This window comes from Plectropomus leopardus, chromosome 9, assembly GCF_008729295.1.
Source record: "Plectropomus leopardus isolate mb chromosome 9, YSFRI_Pleo_2.0, whole genome shotgun sequence".
NCBI lineage: Eukaryota > Metazoa > Chordata > Actinopteri > Perciformes > Serranidae > Plectropomus > Plectropomus leopardus.
The window spans coordinates 31,187,925-31,210,973 of record NC_056471.1 but is presented as its reverse complement, the minus strand read 5'-3'; the positions used below and the strand labels follow the sequence as shown (position 1 = coordinate 31,210,973).

The 23,049-nt window shown below is 37.8% G+C and overlaps 2 protein-coding genes across 4 annotated transcripts; both read right to left on the bottom strand.

Annotated features, from left to right (window-relative positions):
- Window positions 1-11,194: 11,194 nt before the first annotated feature.
- On the bottom strand, window positions 11,195-16,334 carry LOC121948566 (C-type lectin domain family 4 member M-like). 2 transcript variants are annotated; one of them, XM_042493996.1, is made up of 7 exons: window positions 16,185-16,334; window positions 15,864-15,961; window positions 14,806-14,907; window positions 14,088-14,717; window positions 13,845-13,981; window positions 12,534-12,643; window positions 11,195-11,967 (listed from the first exon to the last, which is right to left on the bottom strand). In XM_042493996.1, the coding sequence occupies exons 2-7, from the start codon at window positions 15,934-15,936 to the stop codon at window positions 11,838-11,840; spliced, it is 1,182 nt and encodes a 393-aa protein (XP_042349930.1). In that variant the 5' UTR covers window positions 15,937-15,961; window positions 16,185-16,334; the 3' UTR covers window positions 11,195-11,837. The 2 variants fall into 2 exon arrangements, with proteins under 2 accessions (XP_042349930.1, XP_042349931.1); XM_042493997.1 differs by lacking the exon at window positions 14,806-14,907.
- A 2,173-nt stretch (window positions 16,335-18,507) lies between these two features.
- On the bottom strand, window positions 18,508-22,778 carry LOC121948565 (CD209 antigen-like). Of its 2 annotated transcripts, none has more exons than XM_042493994.1 (7): window positions 22,724-22,778; window positions 22,189-22,286; window positions 21,930-22,031; window positions 20,805-21,572; window positions 20,562-20,704; window positions 19,482-19,591; window positions 18,508-18,803 (listed from the first exon to the last, which is right to left on the bottom strand). In XM_042493994.1, the coding sequence occupies exons 2-7, from the start codon at window positions 22,259-22,261 to the stop codon at window positions 18,668-18,670; spliced, it is 1,332 nt and encodes a 443-aa protein (XP_042349928.1). In that variant the 5' UTR covers window positions 22,262-22,286; window positions 22,724-22,778; the 3' UTR covers window positions 18,508-18,667. The 2 variants fall into 2 exon arrangements, with proteins under 2 accessions (XP_042349928.1, XP_042349929.1); XM_042493995.1 differs by having other exon boundaries at window positions 20,562-20,644.
- Between the last annotated feature and the right edge of the window lie 271 nt (window positions 22,779-23,049).

Below are 23,049 nucleotides of genomic sequence, written 5' to 3'. Positions count from 1 at the left end.
AACTTTGCCTTCAGGGCTCTCTGACAGAAAGGGATATCTTGGTTAAGCTTCATTAAATCCTTTGGATTTTCTCAAAGAAATAATTCTCTAAAGAATTAGCTCACATAAAAGTGTTTTAACAGGCTGTTACAGGCAATTGCAATCCGTTCACACATTGACATAAAAAATGAATAATACATGTGAAAAGTTACATATAGTATCTGTAAAATTAACTGCACCGGAAGTAGCTAGCACCTAATAGGCATCAGTTTCCCCAGGGCACGCAGATAAAAATACAAATAAAAACAGCAACAACCAAAAACCAATAAACCAAACTTTGATTCAGGAGTTCAGTGCTAGTTTTCCATTTGAATGTGGTGGTTTTTTTTCTGCAGCTCACCATGTGCCTCCTTGCCCTCAACCTAACCATCCTCGCTGTTGTTGCCTAAATACAACCACGAGCTAGGTTATACCACCGTGTGCATTTGTTGACATCATGATAGCGTACCTCGGAGCGTAAACAACAGACGCAGAAGGATGCCTAACTCGTGATATGTAGAGGCAGACGTCCACAGACAGAGCTGCAACATGTGACGAGTTGGGATGAGGACATGTTGAAAATGACTTCTGTAATCTTTAAAAACGTTGCAATGATTAACACTCCTAATTTAATCACGCCTCATCATTTCCACTTGGACAATGTTATGGCTTTCACTGATAAAATAAATCTGGTGCCATGCCACCATAATGCGGATCACTGTTTGCTTATTTCCTCACATCACTGCCAGATTTTTCCTCCATGACTGAGGCCGGTTCAGAGCCGTCTTTAATGGACACATTTGGGCTGCGAGCCAACAGTCATTTTCAACTCTGCTGCTCTATGAAATGACTCACAATTAGCTCCATTGAGGTAACTGTCAGCACGCTAATCTCTGGCTTTTTGATATAATTAAAGGAGAGGCTTTCAGGGTGTTTACACAAAAACATGATCAGATTCTTGGGAACGGCGGCTGTGCTGATGAGCGGGCGCTTTGTGTTTGATCCCCCTGAGGCTCCTCAGTGTGTGTCAGAGACTTGATGGACTGTGTGGGGAGACAGGTCACCTGCATCAACCAACTAACACCCCCTCTCGTCCTCCACCTCCTTCCTCCCCCAGGACGATGAGGGTGGTGGACAGATGAGTGTTGACTAAGTGCTGCTGACATGCTGTTCTTCGCCTACCTTTGTTTGTGTGTGACTCTAACAAACCTGCATATTTGTGCTGCTGTGTGCAAAATGCAGGAATTAAACTCACGGAGGAGTATTTTTAACATTGTTGGTGTTAGCAGTTTTACTTAAGTTAAAGATCAAAATACTTATTCCACTACTAAGGAGACCCCAAAAGGCTCTGTATTTATTCTTATTTAATTTAGGACTTGAATGTTCTTTAAGGTTTCCTATTTTTGTCCTGTTTGATTTGCTTTTCCATCTTCTATATTGGCCCTTTAAGACCTGATTAACATTACTTTTCTTGTTGTTTAAACCTTTGAACCTTGAGAAAATTGATTTCTTTTGACAACATGGAAGACTGGGCAATGATAAACATCCCTTAACTTTAAAAGAAATTGAAACTAAATGAAAAACTAAACCATATTTATAATCATCTTAACTCTAACTATTTTTAAGCACATTTTCAGGTCATGTCATTTCCTTGTTTTTCTTTTTTTTTTAGATTATTTTTTGGCTGCTGTGGCAAGGACATAGCTTCCATGGGCTTCCAGCTCTGCTTGGTGATCCTGGACGCCCCATTTCCCTGTTTTCTTTTTTGTTTTTTTTTTTCATTTTATGTTTGATTTGTCTTGTTTTTGGCTGATTTTCTGGATTTTTTGGGTACTTTTTACTAATTTCTTGCTAACTTTTGGGTACTTCGTTCTTAAGTTGCTTAAAGCCTTCATCCCATGTTTTTCTAAGAAATTATGCAGTGTTGCCTAGGTTTTAAAGGGTTAACCTTTTGCTAAGCCCCTCTCCCCCTTATACTCTAAATTTAGAAGTTTTACGCCTATGACTCCTAGATTTCAAAAAGGTTGTCAGAAGCCGGCTTCCAATTTCTGGTTGGTTGTGTGACAACTGTAAATGGTGTAATTTGTCAGCCCTTTCAACTTTTAAACCATGGGCCCAATCTGGCCCGGGTACCGGCCGAGCCCTGAATGTCCTTACTCCTGTGTACACCTGACCTGCACAGGGATACTTTGACTGGATTTTAGTGAGCAGCGCTGCTCATGCCGGCAGTGTGGTTGCTCCAACCCGTTAACATGGGCGCCGAATTAAAAAAAGCAATAGGTTTCGCTCTGCTTATGCTCTGCTCACGCGTGCAGTGTGTCCCAGGCGTCACTCTCAACAGACAGGTCTTGCCTACTTCTGGTAATCTGGCAAATGCTGTTCAATGAAGAAACTTTGAGCCCGAACATGGAATCTATGACCAATAAATGTCCTTGTAAAGATGGGAAAATGTGTAAAATTCTCCGGAGTGAGGACATTTTCCTGGTTTTCACTTCTTTTAGAGGCTATTTTAGGTCAAGTGGAAAGAAGAAATCTGAGCATGGCAATGAGACGGAGCCAGGAAATAAATTTAGTCAATGAAAGCTAATGTCAGTATTTGCAGTATGCAGTAAATGCAAGGAGGGGAGGAGGATGGGAGAGATGAAAAAGGAGGTTGAGGCCTGATAGTTAGCTGTCGGATTAGTTTACCGCCCTCAGAGACTGTCTTTGTGAGGGCAGCTTGTTGATGGGGGGTGAGAGTGGGCCTGTACCCGTGACTCACTGGCCACAGGTGTCAATCACACTCGCCCCGGCTGCCAGAGGAATGTGGCAAACAAGGCTGTGTGGTCCCAGAGACCCGCAGCGAGCAGCGTCTGAGTCTCACGGCGGCCGGAGCAGCAACGTGAATCAGAGCCGCTCGCTGCAGTGCAGGTAACACCTGGAGGTGAGGAAGACAGAAAATACTCCCCTATCTCTGCCTCGGCTTTGTGCTTTTTTAGGAGCTGTAATCGTACGCCAGGTCCTGCTGCCTGCAGGCGATGTGAGCAGAGGTTATTGTTCAGTCATCTGACAGCGCACCTTTCTTCCTTCTCAGGTTCCACTTGAGCACTTTCATTTGTTGAGCCGGAGAGATTTCTTTTTAAAGCCACTGTTTCTGCAGGCATAAAGCACCGATCTAAGACAGACCTGCATCAAGTGCTTAATATTTATTTTTCACCTGCTTGATGGGATCAGCAAAGTGTCAGTCTAAAAATATACTATTTTAACTTGCAAATATGTCATTTTTCAAAATAGCAATAAAGGAAAAATGATGAATTTGTGCTACATTTCCAAACTATAGCTACTGTTGAGGTCATTTAAGTCATGACCAAGATTTTTGGGAATATGGGGGTTCAGGAGGAGGGGGCAAAAGTCTACAATTGCACATATTGAATGTGTGGTTGTTTTTTTTAAGATGTTTCTAAAGTTTCTTTCAGTTACATTTTCTAGGAAAGATACTTTATTTTGTTTTGCTCATGGCTAGTCTGAGGCTGGGTCTGGTTTTATTTATTTATTTACTTTTTATTTTATGCTACAGTTTTGCTTGTATGAAAAGTGCTACACAAATAAAGTCGAAATGATTGATCAATTGATTGATTAATCAAAACATGGCATCTTGAGAAAATTCAGCTCAAAACGGCAGTGTTGCATCGCTTGTGGCCAGTTAGAAATTTCACCAGGAAACAATGCTGTCGAAGTGACGCTCGCTCACCTCACATTCAGTGTTAGAGCAAGCATAACAAATAAAGCAACTCCTTCAAGTACTTGCAGACAATAACTGCATTCAGAATGGCACTGCTTTATAGTGTAACTGTATACAGTTATTCATATTTTGCGTTTAAAATATGTAACGCTATTTCTTGTATTTCGTTACTCCCCAACACTGGTTCTTAAACACATACACTCGTGTACAAACATAATTCGAAAACAATACCTACGCAGTACATTCTGGTACGGCACATCTCTGACTCTATCTGCATCATCTCACCACCATGTGCAGTGTTGTTGACTTTCTCTTTTATTGAAAGAAGAAAGAGAGTCCAGCTCAGTGATCGGTGTCCTTGCTGTCTTGCAGTGAACAAACAGCTCTGCACTGTTGCTGCTCACCCTCAGACGACCTCAGACTGAAGAAAGACTGCCGATGTTCACTGTGTGTTTCAACATTTAGCTCCTGAGCTTTACTGTCGGCTCTCTCTCCTTCACTGCTGTTGTTTTTCTACAACTTTCTTGTGCTGTGGCAGTAAGAAAAAAGCGCAATCTGATTTACACTCGCAGCATAATATAGGCTGAATATACAGTATATTTATACAAGTATAATCTAAAAAAATATATAAATGTCAAATTTTGCTCAGAAAAATGTGAACTTTCTTTATTTTTATAATCATGTCCTTTGGGCCGTAGTATAAACATACCTGCAAAGACTTAATTATTGTTCATATCTTAATAAGAAATGGATAAAACAGGACTATGTGACTGATTACACAGTTTCTTTACCTATTTTATAATTTTGTTGAATGTTGCTGAATGCTGTCTGTATTTAATTGATGCTTCAGTTTGTTTTCCTTTTTGTGGTTCTTGTTGAAGTTTATAGTAAATTTACTTGTGCTATAATTTTACAAATGTTTATGATTGCGTCATTGGCTAACTGAGACGTAAATTAAGAAGAAAATGAAAAACAAAAAGAACTTTAAATTGCAGTTTTGCACTGGCAGAGTAAATTGCTACAAAAATGATATCTCTTTGCAAAAGTGTTGTAAGAAAGAAAAACTTTAAAATAGAAAATTATACTATTGTGAATTAAAGAAGGGGGAGCTAAACTTGATGTTTTTAAAGGCTATACCGAATTTCCATTTTGCCTGAAGATGGAAAAAAATATATTTGTACAACTAAACAATAACTCACTAATCTCTTTTCTATTTTTCTTCTTATTGGTCTTTTTTTTGTTCAAACAAAAATATTTGACAGATCCAGCCTTTCAAGCGTTTCCACTTTTGTTTGTAATATATGATAATAAACAGAATGTCTTTAGATTTTGACTATTATTTAGACAAAACAAGGGTTTTGTGGATGTCACTTTGAAGTAATTATTACTCGCAGATTATACTCGGTTTGATATTTTATAGGAAAACGAGGAAATCAACAGATTAATCAGACATGAAAATAATCATTAGCTGCAGTTCTATTTTATGCAGTTATTGCACCAAGATAATGTGCTAATGTGGTAAATATATATATTTGTGTGCATATATATAAACTTGGCAAATGGATGAATTCCAGGCTTTTCATGTGAACATTCAGCCAAGTGTTAGATAGCCAGAGATAACCCTCTTTCAGTACAGCGCTGACCTTAATATTCCCACAGTGAAGTGTGTGCATGGGTGTGTTTGTCATTTGTATTTGCTCTCAGATTGGCACCTGATAAAAGCAGCTTGTGTGAAATTCAGGTGAGGGTTTTTCCCAGCTGTCCCCGGTTGGATTTTCAGAGCATGACAGATGATTGGCACATGCAGATTTTCTGTATACACAGCAGCACTTTGGCGTCCATGTATTAACTATGACGTCTCTCTGTTTGCTATAAAACACCTCTATGAAGACGTATATTCTGCTTGCTTTCAACTGAAACACGACATAGACGAACTACATATAGTTAAACAGTAAAAGCATTTCTTTTTCCAAGTTATTTTTTGCAAATCTTCTAAGATAAAAACAAATACGTAATATTTAAAGACCTCTGATATATGTGGATAAATTAAGTACAATAAGGATAAATTGAGTATTTCTTCTTTCTTCTGTGCATCACTAGAGAATCGTCTCTAGCAAATGCGTTTTTCTGGCAGTTTTTGGGCTGTTTTTCCAGATGCGCTTCTAAAGAGCGCCTGCCATTCAAGTTAGAGAAGTGCTAAACTGTGAGTCAGTTACCCGCTCAGGCACACTCGGCCTCTGTAAGTCTAGTGTGCAAAACTCATAGGCCCCTTCATGCAGAAGATCCGGGTACTTTCATACTGCGGAAAACTATTTTTTTCTTGCATCATGTGCTACTGAGAAGCTCTCATAGGAATGAACGGAGCCTTGCTTCTGTGCCGTGTCCAGATCTTCTCAATACATCTGTTGTGGCCTCCACAAACTAAAACCGGCTCAAAGTGAGGCCAAACATATAATGGCTACCAGACAACAGTTTGCAGGGAAGAGGGTTGGAGATCCCGGCCAAAACAAACAAAAGACGGGGAATCGCTGGGCCAACCTTGCGATGGCCCGTCGGACCAAGCTCAGTCCCCTAAACAGAAGATGCCTATCAACAACAACAAAAAACACAACTGCTGGTAATCCCCAGCCCAAACTAAAACAAAGGAAATAGCTACAAGGCCATCTTCCTGCAAACTGAAGGACTGCTGCTGCTCGTGTGTCTCTGTCTGTGTTTCTGTGCAGGAGTCTCCTCCTCTCCGCCCCTCAGCTCCCTCATATTCTCTCCATCAGTGATCGCTTTTACCTGCTCCTGTAGAAAGGAAGAGCCAGGAAGAGGAGGAGCAAGTGAGGAGGAAGTCAGGGAAAGAGAAAGTGAGAGAGAGAGAGAGAGAGAGAGAGAGAGGGGAAAAGAACAATCATACCCACATGTAACACATCCCTGATGCAGTCCTGTCCTTGCCTAAATACAAAGACAATAGTAGATAAAAAAAGAAGTTATTTGGGAATATTATGGAATATGGAAGAATCTAGAGTCAATATATTCTGCAATAAAGTAAATTTGTGTTTCATTCAGCATGAGATATGATGATAAATTGTGATTATGAAGGATTCTAAGACATACTCAATAAGGCACCGTTCATTTGTCATTTGGCCAAGATCTATATTGCCTTGGCCGCTGATTCTTTCAGTCTACAGTCCGCTCTCAGATTTAATATAGTTTTTATTTTATGGATGCCTTGGCTCATGGTGCTGTTATATTTGTTTCCGACATTCATATACCTACAGCATTCTGCTGTCACAGCCAAAACTCTTAAAAAGAAGTTTAAATATCCATGTACTTAAATAAAGAAAAAATAAACTACTGCAGTATATCATTTTTATTTCTTACTACTCCTAGACTAGGGTTAATGTAAAGTGCATATGTAGAGCATTTTTATGTATATGTTTTTGGGGTGCTTGTTGTCATATTCAAGTTTTTTGCCATGCTAGCTTCATGGCTAGCCTATTCTCATTTTGAAGTCGTCAAATACCACTGCTTTGACAGTTTTTTTGGTGTGCAATCCCAATACCAAAAGCCACCTTTCGTGTCTGCATGATATGCCCCTGGATGACGTCAAGCTGAGAAAGCTAATCCTCATCATCTGTGGCATCATGTGCGTTTGTCGATGTCCTGGTGTTGGTTGTCATGTGCTTTTGCTGCCTAAACATAACTACGTGCAGTTTTATCCCAACGTGTGCTTGTGATGATATCATGGTAGTAGCATCCCGGAGCATACATAGCAGGCGCAGAAGCATATCTACTGTGCAATATGTAGACGTGGAAGTCCACTGAAAAGCAGCAATATGTGACGAATTTGATTGAGAACATGTTTTTTAAATGCTAAAATACTTTTTTTTAAGGCAACCAAAATATTTTAATTACCTTGAAACGAACAAGCAGATGTAGCTGCGACTTTTAAAGGACCTGTATCCCCCTGTCATTCAAAGCAGCCAGACCTTTAATTATGCATGGCTTTTAGCACTGATAACATTTAAATGAGTGAGTTTTATAAAAAACAAACAAAAAAACTCTCCAGCACAGTTGTTATGAATGTTTAAGTTAGCAATAGAGACCAAAACATGTTTTTTTGTTTGTTTTTTTTTTGCACCAGGTTATCACATGTTTATTTCTTCTTCAAAGTTGGGCATTTTAACATGGGGGTCTATGGGGATTGACTCTTTTTTTTGGAGCCAGTCTCTAGTGGCCATCAGAGGAACTGTGTTTGGTACTTCCATATTGGCTTCATTTTTCAGCCCCAGTTAGCATGCATTAAATACAAAGATGAATATGTGACCTAAACATGATTTAGATTTAAAAATAAAGTTTCATTTATAGTGGGCTGTCATTAGTCTATTGTTTCTTCTGTTACCTCTTATTCACTTTATTATTTCAACATATAAAACATATAAAACTTGTGTGAATCTCTTTTTTTCTGCTTATCTCTGCGGCTCTATTATTTTTCCAACGCGCAACAATACTGAGAATTAATCTTCCTGATAAGGCACCAAGATACATTCATGGTACGTGTAGTTACAGACCTGAAATCAAGCACAACAAAGCTTTAATTCAGTGCTCAGCTCTATCTAATCTCTGTGAAGCAGTTCAAACAGTTCAGCCTGCAAGAGCTGCAGAAACACTCAGCTCTCTCAGTGTTTCCTACAACAGTTAGGAGACGGCACTAAGTGCTCCACATGGAGGGAGGGATCAATACTTAAGTACTATGCAGCAGCTGCCCTGACAGCCTGTCTTCTTCCCCGATGTCTAATGTAGCAGGGAGGAACATCAAAACATCAACTGTTCGGAGGTCTGGCACATGTCAACCTGACATCCACTTTTGTCATTTTGAACATTTTGACAAATGACACATTTTTTTTTGCGGTCACGTTTCTCTGCATCTTTTCTCAGTATTTTGTCACAGCTGGAGCTGACGTCTGCGCTACAGCTGTGTCTAAGAAATTCCTCACGCTGAGGACTGAGGATGGCTCGTTTTTAACAAAGCAGAACGTCCTCAGCTCTGCAGATCATCAGATAAGAAATAAAAAGAAATGTGGGCTGCATGTTTCAGAGAGAGATGTGTTTTGAATAGGGCTGTCAAATGATACATTTTTAAAATTGAGATTAATGGCAGAAGTTCAATAGTTAATCCCACTTAATCACATTTAAGTCCATATTAACAAGGTAAAGAAATTCTCATCAGATTGTCTTGATTTGGGCTGTTTTTCCATTGCCAGAATTTAGCCTAACTTTGGAGTGTTTTTTTAGCCCCTTTACTGAGAAACTAGCATGGGATGGTTGGTTTCACTGGATCCCCCAGGTCTTCAGGTTTCATATGAAACTCAGTCTGGTACAGCCTTTTAAAGATGGTCTGAAATATGCATATACATTTCACCTTCCATAACAAATTTCAAATATTTTTTGCTGTATGCTTGCACATATAAACTGAAATATATGTGTGAAAGAAATATATAATATCAAATGTGTCCATATATGTAAAGTTATGTGTTGCAGTATTTAATATATAAATGTGCATGTGCATGTATGGACATATGTCCGACTTTTGTATGGGACAGTATAAAAAATTGGGGTTACTCTCCGTCAGCTCTTTTCTTGTTATTTTTTTATTTTTTTTAAACAAAACTCAAAACAGTTTAGGGGGCCTGAAAATGTCAAACTGTGTGGAACAAATTATTAATGCTATAAATGTGGCAAAATGCATTGTATTAAAACAATAAAAAATGCATAGAATAACAATTAGGGGTAGACCTTAACAACAGTTTAACTAAATAGTTAAATTAGTGCGTCTCTGATGAATAAGATGAGCGCAATAAAGTAGGAGGGGTTGTATTATCTGCAGAGCTGTTGCGTTGTCTTGCATCATATCCTTCAGGTGTTGCTCCTACTGGGTCCACCTCTGCTTGGCACTGCGACAGATGACAATAATACAACAACAGATATCGAGCGCTGACAGTGCTCTCTAAAGCCAGACTACATGTTACATAACACAGCGTCAGAAGAAGACGCAGCACATTTTAGAATCACCAACATGTGAGCTGTGCACAGGGCAGAGACACCGTGCTCTGGCATGTGGCTCATTCTGGGTGTGGTGGCGGCTGCATTGAGTGCGGCTGCTCTTGAAGGGGGCATCTCAACCATTAATTGGAGTAAGCCTTTTCATTCCCCCCAGAGATGAGTCCGATCCAAACCATCTGTGGTCGCGTGGTGAGATGGGGCTCCCCCCTGGGACGTAGGCGGGTGATGAGGTTGCGCTTTGGGCCGCCTGACTAAAAATAAAAGATCAAGGAGCTTCAACCAGACATGCTGGTCTGGTTAGACTCATAGAGCAGAAAAAAGGGTTTTAAAAACAGTTAAAAGGGTGTTGCATGTGACCTAATGTATTTAAATAAATGAGGTTACTTTACAGAGCATAGCAACACGGTAGCAACTGAATGACCATATTAACATTTGAAGTGGAGTATGTGAGCTCACCTTGTTTTGTATAGAGAAATATCCATGTCAGTTGCTCAATGTCAAAAATGTGGTACAATTTTAAAGTATCACGGGATAGTATGAAAACTCTTGGATTCATTACCCTACACAGATTTTAACACTCATTTACTTGGGGCCAGCCGCCACAATTAAAACATCTGCTGCCACAAATAGATTTTCTGCTTTTGGAGCTTGAACGCTCATTATAAGTGCTGTTGGAATATATATATATACTGTTAGGTTATTTATAGCACCACACTGTTGGAGTGCAGAGCGTACTTGGGGCAGTGATGGAGCAGCAAAACACAAGGTGCATTGAAGGTTAAAATGAACCATTCTTTCTGCTGGGTCTAAAAGTTTGTTGCAGTTAAGTCACACAGAGAAAATCCAGAAATGTACGGGATAGCAAACAAAATGTCATGCATTTCTGCAATACCTACATGGTGCTTTATTACATCGACAGCTGCAGAAAATAAATTAACTGTTATGTTACATTACATGGAAGGTTATCCACAGAACATTACTGTAACAATTTACTTCATTATGCACAACAAAATTTGGTGAATTTTCCTAAAGTTTCAGATACACGACCTTTTACAGGCCTGGATAATGAGATAGTGGAATTCCATGACTTTTCCAGGTTTTCCTTGACCGTGGGAACCCATTTGTTCTGTAAACACAAAAAAATAGTAAATTAAAAAAACAAAAAAACAAAACCATAACGGGGGCAGACAGACCTTTAAGTCTAAGCTTTATTGAGTTTATGCATCATCAGAATTACAACACAGTACTGACTTAAAAAGTGAAATAAAAAAAAAATCTTTGATAACTTTGCATTACTATCTGCTTGCATCACTACAGCATTTTGATTGGTGGTGGAAAAAAAACCCTTGAAGGTATGAAGTTCTCAGAGAGTCTCTAGAATGGTATGATCCAAAAAACACCTGATAGCAAAATCTGTATTTGTACAACCAATTTTTTCATATTACATTACATCAAACACTAATCATCAGCTAAATAAAACATTCATGACATAATTGACAATGTTATACATAAAAGTTTAATGTTGGCAAATCTTGGCAAAAAAACTGAACAAAACTTCACAGTGGTAATTTAGATAAAAAAGACTCTTCTACAAAGAATAAGGCTAGAATAATACTACATGTTTTGCTGACAAATCCCATTAAAAGCCCAAAACCAATAATGTGGACCCTTTCTGACTTCTTTCATGGCACTCAGCCCGAAGTCCATGGTTCCCACTAAAGAAGAAAATCTTTACAAATTTACCAAAAATATATTCTTTTTCAAGAATATTTTTTTCTTACATTACTCAAACTGGAGTAAATTGTGAATTAATCCACAAATTAATTCACAATTGTCGCTCTAGTGAGTAGTAGTAGTAGTAGTGAGACTCAAAATAAACTACAAAGTCTGTGTTCGTGATAATGAAGGTATGAGACTCATAGCAGGATCAAGTCTTTTTTGGGCAATTAAACATATATATAATATCACCAGACTGACCTATTAATGATAACATATGAGAATTAAAGTCAAAAGCCACAGGGCATTGTCAACTGTGTAAATAATTATCTTATAGCTCGCAGATAAACATCTGTTCATAAGAGCAGATCATATCGTTCCACTGTCCCGATGATTTATGCACAGCTTCTCCACAGTCCTGGTTCCCTTTGTAGTTGTTGGGCTGGTTTTGCTGCCAGAACCTGATGAACAAGACAACAGACATACAATTTACTCTGCTTTTTAGATGCTTTATACAGCATAGTTTTTGTTTCCAAACTGCTTTGAATCATTGTTTAATTTACTTCAAATGACAAGTGTTTTTTATACGTAGACCCTATTTACCCATCTTTTTGTATCTATGTGACTAATGGGAACAATATATTGCAAGAGTATTAAGCAACAAACAGGCTGCAGTGCTACCGTTCTGGGTTTATTAGCACAGTATGTGCACTACTGGTGCTTGTTTTTGCAACTGATGCTATCATTATTTTAAGCCTTTGAAATCTGGATCATCATCACTTTTCTTGAGCTGCATTCACACACCTTTCACAAGTTCTCAACCTGTGAACCCTGAGAGAATTGGTTTGATATCTTGCAGAAACATGGGGGGAACAGCAATGAGCAACTTGGCAAGAAATTTGATTTTTACTCTTTTTTTAAAAATTTTTATTTATAACAATCATATACTCACTAAGCTTCTAATCTTACAACCAGGGAGTGGATCCCCATGTCTAATGATATTTTACCTCTATCTGTTAGGACTTACGCTGTGGTGACTGGGGTCCCATCCACCCATGTCCAAGTCCCCTCTTTAAGACTGTCAGTCAGACCAATCCAGGCATCTTCGTCTGTTCTCAGCAACCCTCTGACAAATTCCTGTTGGTGCAGACAAAAACATAAATATGATAAATTCTTTCAAACTGTTGTTTTCTACTGTTAGGTTCTCTGCTTCAGATTTCCTGTAATGACATTTGAGTTTTTCATTGAATATAGACAGAATGATAAGCAGATAACTATGATTCAGTTTCATTTTCATACATCCAGAGCAACTCTTATGTTTGCCCTGTTTGTATGTTTCATCTTGACACATACCTAATGCTCATTTGGAAAGTCTGTTCTGTAGTTATAGAGTACCCCGGGAATGAGCCCTCGGAGTAAATGTTTTTTTTAAAAGGATTTTTGGTTAGATGCCTTTAATGAGGTCTGTGGTTAACACAAGCTTAAGAGACATTCACGTTACGTTCTATAACACAAAAAATACATAAGTGAAAACCCCACTTGTAAACTTTGAAACTTTTATGTTTCTTAAAAAAAGATGGTGCTAACCGTGGCTAAATGAAACTACACAACGTCATCACACTGAGCTGCATCACAGCCTTGTTGTGATGGCGAAGCTAAGTTGTATGACTGTAGTGAACAAAATGGGATCTTATTGTTGCAGCAAAACAATGACCCTTACTGACAGTCTGATTTAACATTAAAAGCACAACAGCAAATAATCTGAGCATCGATGTAAAAGGACAAGGAAAAAAACAGTAAGACCTTTGGAAACAAAATTCAAGACTTTTAGAATAGAAAGAGATGTAAGACTTTTTAAGGCCTTATTTTGAGAAGATACATTCAAGGCTTTCAAAACCCAATGGGTAAGCTGATTTATACTTCAGAAATCCTAAATTTGTTGTTTATTTGTAAAGCTAATCTTGCTGAACAAAACATGTAAGTATCACAGATGTTTGTTTGCCACAGAGTTTATTTTCTGCCATAATCCAAAATCCAATGGAAAAATCCTGGAGTTTTTTGACGAGGGATCCAGGGCGATGCTAAGCTCTGCATTGGCCTTCAAAAAAACCTCATCCCTGGGACACTCTATTGTGGCTAATGTTACTGCAACCCGCATGCTCACAAAGTGGCTACTGTGATGTTATTTTGAGTGAATCTACTGAAAACGAATGTTAAAAAAGTCAGACCAATGTCCTCATGTCTCTCATGAGCACAGCCTCCCCCATAGAAGCTTTGATAAACTGTGAATAACAACACGTCTATGATCATTCCTAGTTCAGTCTTCTTTCTTTGTTACCTGTTCTTCCCTGCTGTTTATGATGACCAGATCTGCTCCTTTTGCGATGCAGTCTTGTCTGCTTGAAGACCAGCTTTTCTTCTCTTCTGAGATAAAGTAACAGTTGACGTGGAACTTTCTCCAGCCACTCTGACAGTCTTTACATTCAAATTGAAAACATGACAGCAGAAAATTGATCACAAAAAAGCCTTCAATACCAAAACAAATACTAGATCAATTAAATGTTTATGAAAAACATCTTACTTCTTCGTGTGGTCATCTTCTCCAACTGATCTCTAGTTGAAGCCAAATCAGTTTGTAGCTGCTGTTTTTCCCTCTGCAGGGTGTTATAACTGCTTTGCAGTTGATCTTTGTTTCTCCGCAATAAACTGTAGCTGACCTGCAGGTTATTTTTAATTACACTCAGTGCGTTGTAGCTGCTTTGCAACCGGTCCATGTTCATTTTCAGGGAAGAGTAATTGCTCTGTAACTGATCTCTGATTGTTGTCAATGCTACAAACGAAGTTTGTAACTGGGCTTTCTCTCTTTGCAAAGTCCCGAATTTGGTTTGTAGCTGGTTTTCACTTGCTGCCAAATTATTGTTGTTAGTCCGTAACTGATCGCTTTGTTGTTTTAAGGTGTTGTAACTTGTTTGTAACTGGTCACTCGCATTTTTCAGATTGTTGAAACTGGCCTTAAACTGGTCTCTTTCAGTAGTCAAAGAATTGTAAGTTTGCTGCAGCTGGTCTTTCTCTTTAGTCACGTTAGTCAGTCTGTCCTCTAACTGTGTTCTCTCAGCAGCTAAGGTATCGTAACGGCTCTGAAGGAGATCGCCTTGGATGTTGTTGGTGGCCTGTGTTGGTTCTGCTGACAGGAGGCGGCCAATTATTTCATCTGTGAAAACAAATTTAAAATATTTGCTTGCCAGTTGGCAGTTGCAAAATGCATTTACATTTTCCTTTGTACCAGACAAATTACTTACAGTAAGTAAACTGTCCTATGTTACCAGCCAACAGGACAGCAACCAGTAATCCAAGACACACAGTCACACATCCACAGGGCTGCTTTCTTCTCTTAAAATTCACTAAATCCAAAGTAAGAAAACAGTTCAAATGTCTTTTAATTTCTCAGAAACAGGGTTGCATGTTTACCAAATTCTCTAGCCCTTTTTTTTTTTTTTTTTTGAATTCAAGCTGATAAACAGGTTAGTTTCCAAAAGCACCCCAATTGTCTGAAATTGATCATCTCTTCAAAATGTTGCATTTAAACATAATTATGAAGGTAGATAGAGATAGAGAGACCTTACTGCCCACCTCAGGGAAAATTTGCCTTTGGCTTCGCTCAGACACAATTAAGATACGTAAAACCACATAAAACAATACAACATTACAAATACACATATGTACAACAAGATACAGTAGTGCACACAGGCAGGTAGGAGCAATAAATGATATAAATAAATAATAAACGAGAGCATGTCTTACAAAATATTAGTTTTCCTTAATACAGTTATTCTGTATTCATTGCCTTCCTATAAATGTTTTGTTTTTGGAAGTGATGGCCAGACGGAGCAGCTCAAACTCTGAGTGTAATGGATGTGAGGCATCTGCAATTAATAGTGGATATGTTGAAAACTTTAAATCTCAGCAATTTTGTAGTAAATGTGTGGTTATGTTTTTGGCTTAAAAATACAGCACAATCATGGCAGAAGAAGTTGTCAATGTCTCAGTAAAAAAAAAGACACTGTCCGGGGTAGAAAAAAGGGATGGGTAACTTAGCTGACAAAGTCATCTCAAATACTACGCTTCTTGATATAAGCTGAACAGATAAGTATGACACGTACAAATGTTACATATTTGTTACATGTAATTTCTAAGAGCAAGAGGTTGCGTGCTCAATAGATTCTTCACATACATTAAAAACACTCATATTTATCTAGAAACTTAAATATAAAACATTTTATGAACTACTGAGTCTTTGACTATGAAATATACTTTTAATAATTTATACCTTATATATGTTTTCAGGTTGATACCGTACCTTCGGTCACAAGACCATCCATTTTGAGAGTTTTATTTATATATGGGTTGTCGTCGATTTCCATGAAATCCATTGTGATAATGGTCTTACTGTTCTCCCTGTATAAAGGAGACACTTTTAGATGTTTGTTAAGCCAAAAATACACTAATAGGTTACAGACATAACAGAAGATACTGTTTAGATACTTTTAAACTCTATAAACTCTTTACACAAAATCCATAATCTCCAAAGAATAATAAACTGCCAAGCAATGTAAAGGAAACGGTCATGAGAAGGTTGAAATATCAGTAATCCACATGAAAGGTTTCAATATGTACTTACCTTGGATCTAGGAGGGTAAAACCAAGTTGTGATCAGTATCAAAGTGATGTAGCATATTTATAACAAACTGCAATGAAAGAATGTTACTGCAGCGTTATTTATTGTGCAGAAAACAGGATGCTTCTTTTGCCCATGTCATCAAATGTTTGGCTTAAAATGAACTCTGATTGGTCTGAAAATCTTGATCTGTGTGTCCATACCCTCAGTTCAGATTTCAGGTCAAAATTATTGAACGGGAACTCACCAGCTAAGTTTTGTTATCACAGAGAGGAGTTTATCCCTCATGCTCAGACTTTCATTTTCTGTGGTTTTCGTTCCCTCTTTTCACAGATCAACTTCCCACTGAGGCTAAATAAGTGACAATTTTACATGACCGAAACACAACGTAGGTCATATTGCATGTTTTGAAAATGCAAACTCAGCTTTGTTCTGCTTGATTTCAGGTCAAATGCCATGAAAGTACCTCAGTGCCTTGCCGAGAATATTAATTTTGTTTGGTTGTGTTGTTTCCGTTGAATAGATCATTTTTTTTATCTACTGTTGTAGACAAATGATCTATCCTAGCAGTGGCACAAAATTTAAAGCTGTGCCAGATTTAAAGTGATGGGCGTTCCCAAAAACCTGTTCACGTGGGTTAAGGGACATTTCTGTGTTGATGACACAGTGCTGGTTTTAATTAGTTTTTATTCAACTACTGATTGAAATAGTATCTAAATTTTAATTTGTTTTATTGAGGATTACTAGATATACCGCCATGAGGTTGCATACCTCTGCACACCACTCTAGTTACAGTTAGTTTATATCCATGTCTGTAAAAACATGGATGCTTCACACACATTTTCCCCACAGCAGAACAGAGGATCTATACAATCTTCACAGTTACAAGGTTGATTACCCAAGGTTCTTAAGTCATTGTCCAAGTGGACATTTGTGCCAAATTTAAGGTAACTCCACCAAGGCCTTCTTGAGATTTTGCATTCACGAGAATGAGAAGGATGCAAGGTCACAGTCACCTTGACCTTTAATCACCAAATTCCAGTCAGCTCGTTGTTGAGTCCAAGTGAATGTTTTTGTCTAACTTTAAAGAATCCCCTCAAGGTGTTCTTGAGATATTATGTTTTAACTTGAAGAAATTCCCTTGGTGCATTCTTCAGGTATTGTGTTCACAAGAATGAGACAGGTGAGGCTGCTATGACCTTGACCTTTAATGTATGACGACCAGATCTTATCTGTTCATTGTTGGATCCATGTGAACGTTTGTGCAAAATTTGAAGAAATAACCTCAAGGGGTTCTTGAGATATTGCATTGACAAGAATAAAAGGGATGGATGAACATTCTCATCACGATTATTTGACACTGTCAGATATTTATCCCAGACTGTCTTTGATCGCACGACCGTGACAATGGCGGTTCTTGCGACTGTCTCACTGTGTGACGTAGGACCATCGTTTTAGAACCACAACCCAAGATATCGAAACGTTTCTGCCACAATGGTTATCTTTCGTCTGAGACAGCCCAAAATCGCAGTGTATACCGGCCTTTAAACAAAAGGAAAACACCTGTTGACAGCTGATAATGTTACACTGAAGAATAGAGTGTATGTACTGTCTCTCTATCTTCTCCCTTCGTTCCCTATTTTGTAGTAACTAAAATGCTTATATTATGGGCAATGTAGTGATGTAAAAGTGAAAGTTGACAGAAATATGAAAACTCAACTAAAGTACAGATGTTCCCAAAAAATACATCATTTTACATAACCTGAGTAACTGGGAGTGCTGCGATCACATGACCAATGTGCTGATATGAGTAATTAAAGAAGTAGTATAAAAAGGTCTATGTAAAAAGGCAGGGTGAAATGGTGGATGAGTCAAACAAACTTTTTGGAGACCACTGTATTTAACCGTGTGAAACAAAGTGAACTTTGAGTTATTTTAAGGTACGTCATCACCATGTTTCTCCAAACTTTGCAACTTTATGTTCTGTACGTAATATGATGACGCCCAATCATGTGTCTTTTCTTAAACCCAATCCAAAGTTATTTTACTCGCCTATACCCAACCTGCGTATTTACGATAAGTGTGCAAATTTATATTAAGAACATAACATCATTTGTGGGGTGCTAATTTGTTGTCTATCATACAAACCGTTGTTGTTGTTGATGCATTGCATGGTGGTTGAAATTACTTGCTGGCAATGTGTCAAGAAAACCAATGGAAAGCCTATGAAGGACAGTTTGGTTACACTTAGGGAAGAGTATCATTTAATTGTAAGTAAAGTTTTTTTTATTTGCTTAAAAACACGTTCATCAACACAGAGGTCACTTTTTCAGAACAGCTCACACACAGACATATACTGAAAGTCTTGGATCAAAATGGTACATTTTGTTTGCAAAATGGTCACACAGTAAACAGATACGTAATATCAGTTTATCACTAAAGATGTATAAAATAACCGCAGTCCATCATTGACTGTGTGAATAATTTCACTTCTCACAGATCCACTTCTGGTTAGAGAAACAGCCGTCATCGTTCCATTGTCCCACTCCTGCTGATTTCTGCACAATTTCTCCACAGTCCTGGTTCCCATTGAAGCTGTTGGGCTGGCCGGGCTGCCAGTACCTGATGAACAAGATTACAGAGACAGAAACAATTAAATCCTTTACCAGATGCTTTTTACAGCACCCAGTTTCTGTCTCTTAACTATTCTGACTGTTATTCTGATCCAAACTGTGATTGAAAGAATAGTATATTGATGTTTATTTGGATTTATTTGGATTTATGTCTTATTTTATGTCTTATTTGTGTTCTAAAAACTGCAAGATCTCCGTGAATTTTGCTGAATGAATGTCTGCAGATGTAGTTGTGTGAAGTCTCAGCTTGACAGTACATGACCAGTACATTTAGGGAAACAATTAAAAGGTTCCTCTACATTTTCTGATAATGTGTTGTTTTGCACAAAGGAGAGAAACTAAAATTCATTCTGACAGAAATTAGATTTCAGTTCACATAACATGATTAACATATGACCTATTTTTTTTCAACAAAGTAAAAAGTTTAAAACACCACTAATACGGGATATTAATTGATTAATTGTTGCAGGCTGCTTTAACAAGTGATGCTTTCAAAAGTACAATAAAGGGATATAAATACTGAAAGATCTGGATTATTAAAGAGCTGCAGAGTTCCTCAACATAAATAGATTAGAGATCAGATATGAAACCTGCCCAACTGTTATGTCTTATATGGCATGATCCTATGAAATATTTTAGTTCATATAGTCTGGCAGTAAAAACTTACGTTGTGGTGACTGGGGTCCCGTCCACCCACGTCCAAGTCCCCTCCTCAAGACTGTCAGTCAGACCAATCCAAGCGTTTTCGTCTGATTTCAGGACCCCGTTGATAAATTCCTGTTGGATGTTTTTCCACAAAAGTACTGCATCAAAATTTGGACATATTTTACATAATCATGAGCCAGCATTTTTGTGTATGACCCCCGTGTTTATAAACGTTGCAATCACATGTCCAGAAAGGACAAAACTACGAAGGAAGCAACCTCACATTGCAACTGGAACATGTTCGGTTGTGTTTCGAAACATTTATTAGTGATATTTCATGGCATGCCGATCAATTTCCATAGGTTTTTTCATCCATCCACATCGTTTTTTTGTTTTACTCGTTTGAAGTTTGCATCATGACACAAACATGTCCAAATGCTAGTTTGGACATGCTGACCTTTGACAACACAACTAACTAACACAAGTCTGTAGGTCTGTAGACAATTAAATGCCACAATGTCATGACAGATTGGGAACTTTTTTCAGTAGTTAGGAACAAAGTAAGGTTCTGGAAAATGGTAAGATTACTTTTTTAAGTTTAGAAAGTTTGAAAGTATTTTCAAAAGAAAACAAAATTTTGTTAGACATCTAGTAGCTCTAAGCATCTAACATGAAAACTTATCAACATAAATAGTAATGTAGGCAATGTAGGCAAGTAAAGTTAAAAGGTTTAGAAAGAAGAGAAGAAGAAACATGGTGACAATATATCCTTAAATAACTCAAAGTTTACTTGGTTTGGTACAGGACACAACCATTGGACTCCTAGGTGAAAGTCCTGGTTTGTTTGACCAATGCACCACCTAAACCTGACTCCTTATGTGGACCTTAGGTGTTCAATTGCTAACGTCTTTATTTCTACAAGCACATTGGTCACATGATTGCAGCCTGATTTTACAAATTGTGGGGCATTACAAGTATATGTACAAACAGTGGATGAGAACAGTCTGAAGATGACTTATAGAATTCCAGATAGAAATGAAAGCTTGTGGTGGTGATAACATCTTTCTTTCTTTCTTTCTTTCTTTCTTTCTTTCTTTCTTACCTGCTCCTCTCTGTTGTCTATGACGACCAGATCCGCTCCCTCTTTGAAGCAGGCACCTCTGCTCAACGTCCAGTTTTTCTTCTCTGTTGAAACAAAGTAACAGCTGATGTCGAACTTCATCCATCCTGTCTGACAGGGCTTAGCTGCAAAATTAAAACATGCAGATGGATCACAAAATGGCCAGGGACACCAAAACACAGATAGGGAAAAAAAAATTCAAACTTTTTTAAAGAAACATCTTACCTCGGACTTTGTCGATCTTCTTCTGTAACTGATCTCTTATTGTGGCCAAATTGCTGTAATTGGTCTGTAACTGCTGTTTTTCTGTCTGCAGAGTCTTATAACTACTTTGCATTTGTTCTTTGTCTTTCAACGATGAACTGTAGCTGATCTGAAGTTGATCTTTACTTGTACTCAGTGTGTTGTAGCTTCTTTGCAATTGGTCCTTGTTCCTTTTCAGTGAAGAGTAATTACTCTGTAACTGATCTCTGTTTATGGTCAGCATGGCACACAAACCCTTTAACTGGTCTTTTTCTCTTTGCAAAGTCCTGAATTTGGTTTCCAGCTGATTTTTACTTGCTGCCAAATTATTGTAGTTAGTCTGTAATTGATCACTTTGTTGTTTTAAGGTGTTGTAACTTGCTTGTAACTGGTCTTTCTCGTTTTTCAAATTGTTGAAACTGGCCTTGAACTTGTCTCTTTCAGTAGTCACAGAAATGTAACTTTGCTGCAACTGGTCTTTTTCTGTTTGCAAGTTAATGTAACTGGTCTGTAGCTGGTCTTTACCTGCTGTCAGGTTATTGTGATTAGTTCTTAACTGGTCGCTCTCTTGTTTTAAGGTGTTGTAACTCTGCTGCAGCTGGTCTTTTTCCTTAGTCAGGTTAGTCAGTCTGTCCTCTAACTGTCCTCTCTCTGCAGTGAAAGCATCATGACAGCTCTGCAGATGTTCCCCTTGAATGTTGTAGCTGGCCTGTGTTGGGTCTGCTGAGGCAGGGCGGCTGATTTTCTCATCTGGAATGACATAGGGGTTTTTTTGTATTGCATTCAGATGCTTTTCACAAGCTATTCAACTCTTTGAAACCTGAGGAAATTGGTTTGATTTATTTGAAAAGAAAATGGGGTGATTCACTGGCCCACCTGGCAAGAAATATTCCACAAATTGTAAGAAATTGGTAAAAGGTGACAAGAAAATGACCTGAAAATCGGCATGTTTGAAAATTATCAGAATTGTTCTAATTTTACATTTTTTAAATTAAGTTATATGAATATATATATTTAATAATTTGTTGATTTCAAAAGGTTAAAGGTCAGGTGATATTCTCTACGTATATTGTTTATATTTTTAGTGGTACCAAACAAATCACTTACAGTAGATAAACTGTCCAATGTTACCAGCCAACAGGACAGCACACAATAATCCAAGACACACAGTCACACATCTAGAGGGCTGCTTTCCTCTCTGAAAATTGACTAAATTAAAAGAAAGAAAAAGAAAGAAGAATATAATCGTGCTATACAGAAACATGCAATGCCAACATTTTCTTCTGGCAACTGGGCTGCAAAAAACACACAGATTTTAATTTTATCATGTTCTCTTTGTCCATGTGTTTTCAGTTTATTACTGTACCTTTGGTAACGAGGCCTTCCATTGTGAGGTTCTTATTTATATATATGTCGTCGTCGATTTCCATTGAATCCATTCTGATAATGGTCTTTCTGTTAACCCTGTTTAAAGAAGACATTTATAAATGTTTGAAAAATCACAAACACTCATTTAAGTTATAGACACAACAAGTTAGTCCGAGAGACTTTTTAAAGTCTTTTTTTAAATTAGTACTTATAAGTTTGCACAAATTAATTACTATGCTTGACTAACTTTTATAAGTCTCAGCAGATGTGACATTTATATTTAAATCCAGCTTAATTACTATAAACATGGCTGGCAATAAGAAGAAGCCTTTAAATTATTTTTAAGGATCGATCCAAAAATCTATAATCTCATTTTTGTTTTGTCTTGGACCGAGCACAAAATAAAATTTAAAAGGGATAATTTCTTTTCTTTTTTAATTTAATCTTTACAAGCACGTCAGATATGTTTAGTGTGAAATTAATTAAAATATTCAATAATCTATGTAAATAGCAGCCTCTAAATATGCGCTTACCTTGGATCTGAGGAGGTAAAAAGATGTCCGTGTCAGTAGGGCCTTTACATTAAGGTGTTGATGCATTTATTGTGCAGAAAACAGGATGCTTCTTTTGCTCATGTCATCAAATATTTGACTTACGCTTAACGCTGATTGGTCTGAAAAAACCTTGACCTATATGTCCACATCCTCAGTTCAGATTTCAGGTAATTTTCGGCCAAAATTATTCAAACAAACAAACTGGAATTCACCGGCTAAGTCGAGTTATCACAGACAAGAGGTTATCTCTCAGGCTCCGGACTTAAGTCTCCTGCGGTTTCGGTTCCCTCTTCCCACAGATTAAC

Coding starts and splice junctions, on each gene's coding strand:
- LOC121948566 (XM_042493996.1), bottom strand. CDS start 15,936: ATGGATTTCATGGAAATCGACGACAACCCATATATAAATAAAACTCTC. Junction 14,908..15,863: donor GGATGGTCTTGTGACCGAAG/GTACGGTATCAA, acceptor CTTTGGATTTAG/TGAATTTTAAGAGAAGAAAG. Junction 12,644..13,844: donor TAAACAGCAGGGAAGAACAG/GTAACAAAGAAA, acceptor CTGCACCAACAG/GAATTTGTCAGAGGGTTGCT.
- LOC121948565 (XM_042493994.1), bottom strand. CDS start 22,261: ATGGATTCAATGGAAATCGACGACGACATATATATAAATAAGAACCTC. Junction 21,573..21,929: donor CATTGGACAGTTTATCTACT/GTAAGTGATTTG, acceptor ATGTCATTCCAG/ATGAGAAAATCAGCCGCCCT. Junction 20,705..20,804: donor GAAGATCGACAAAGTCCGAG/GTAAGATGTTTC, acceptor TTAATTTTGCAG/CTAAGCCCTGTCAGACAGGA.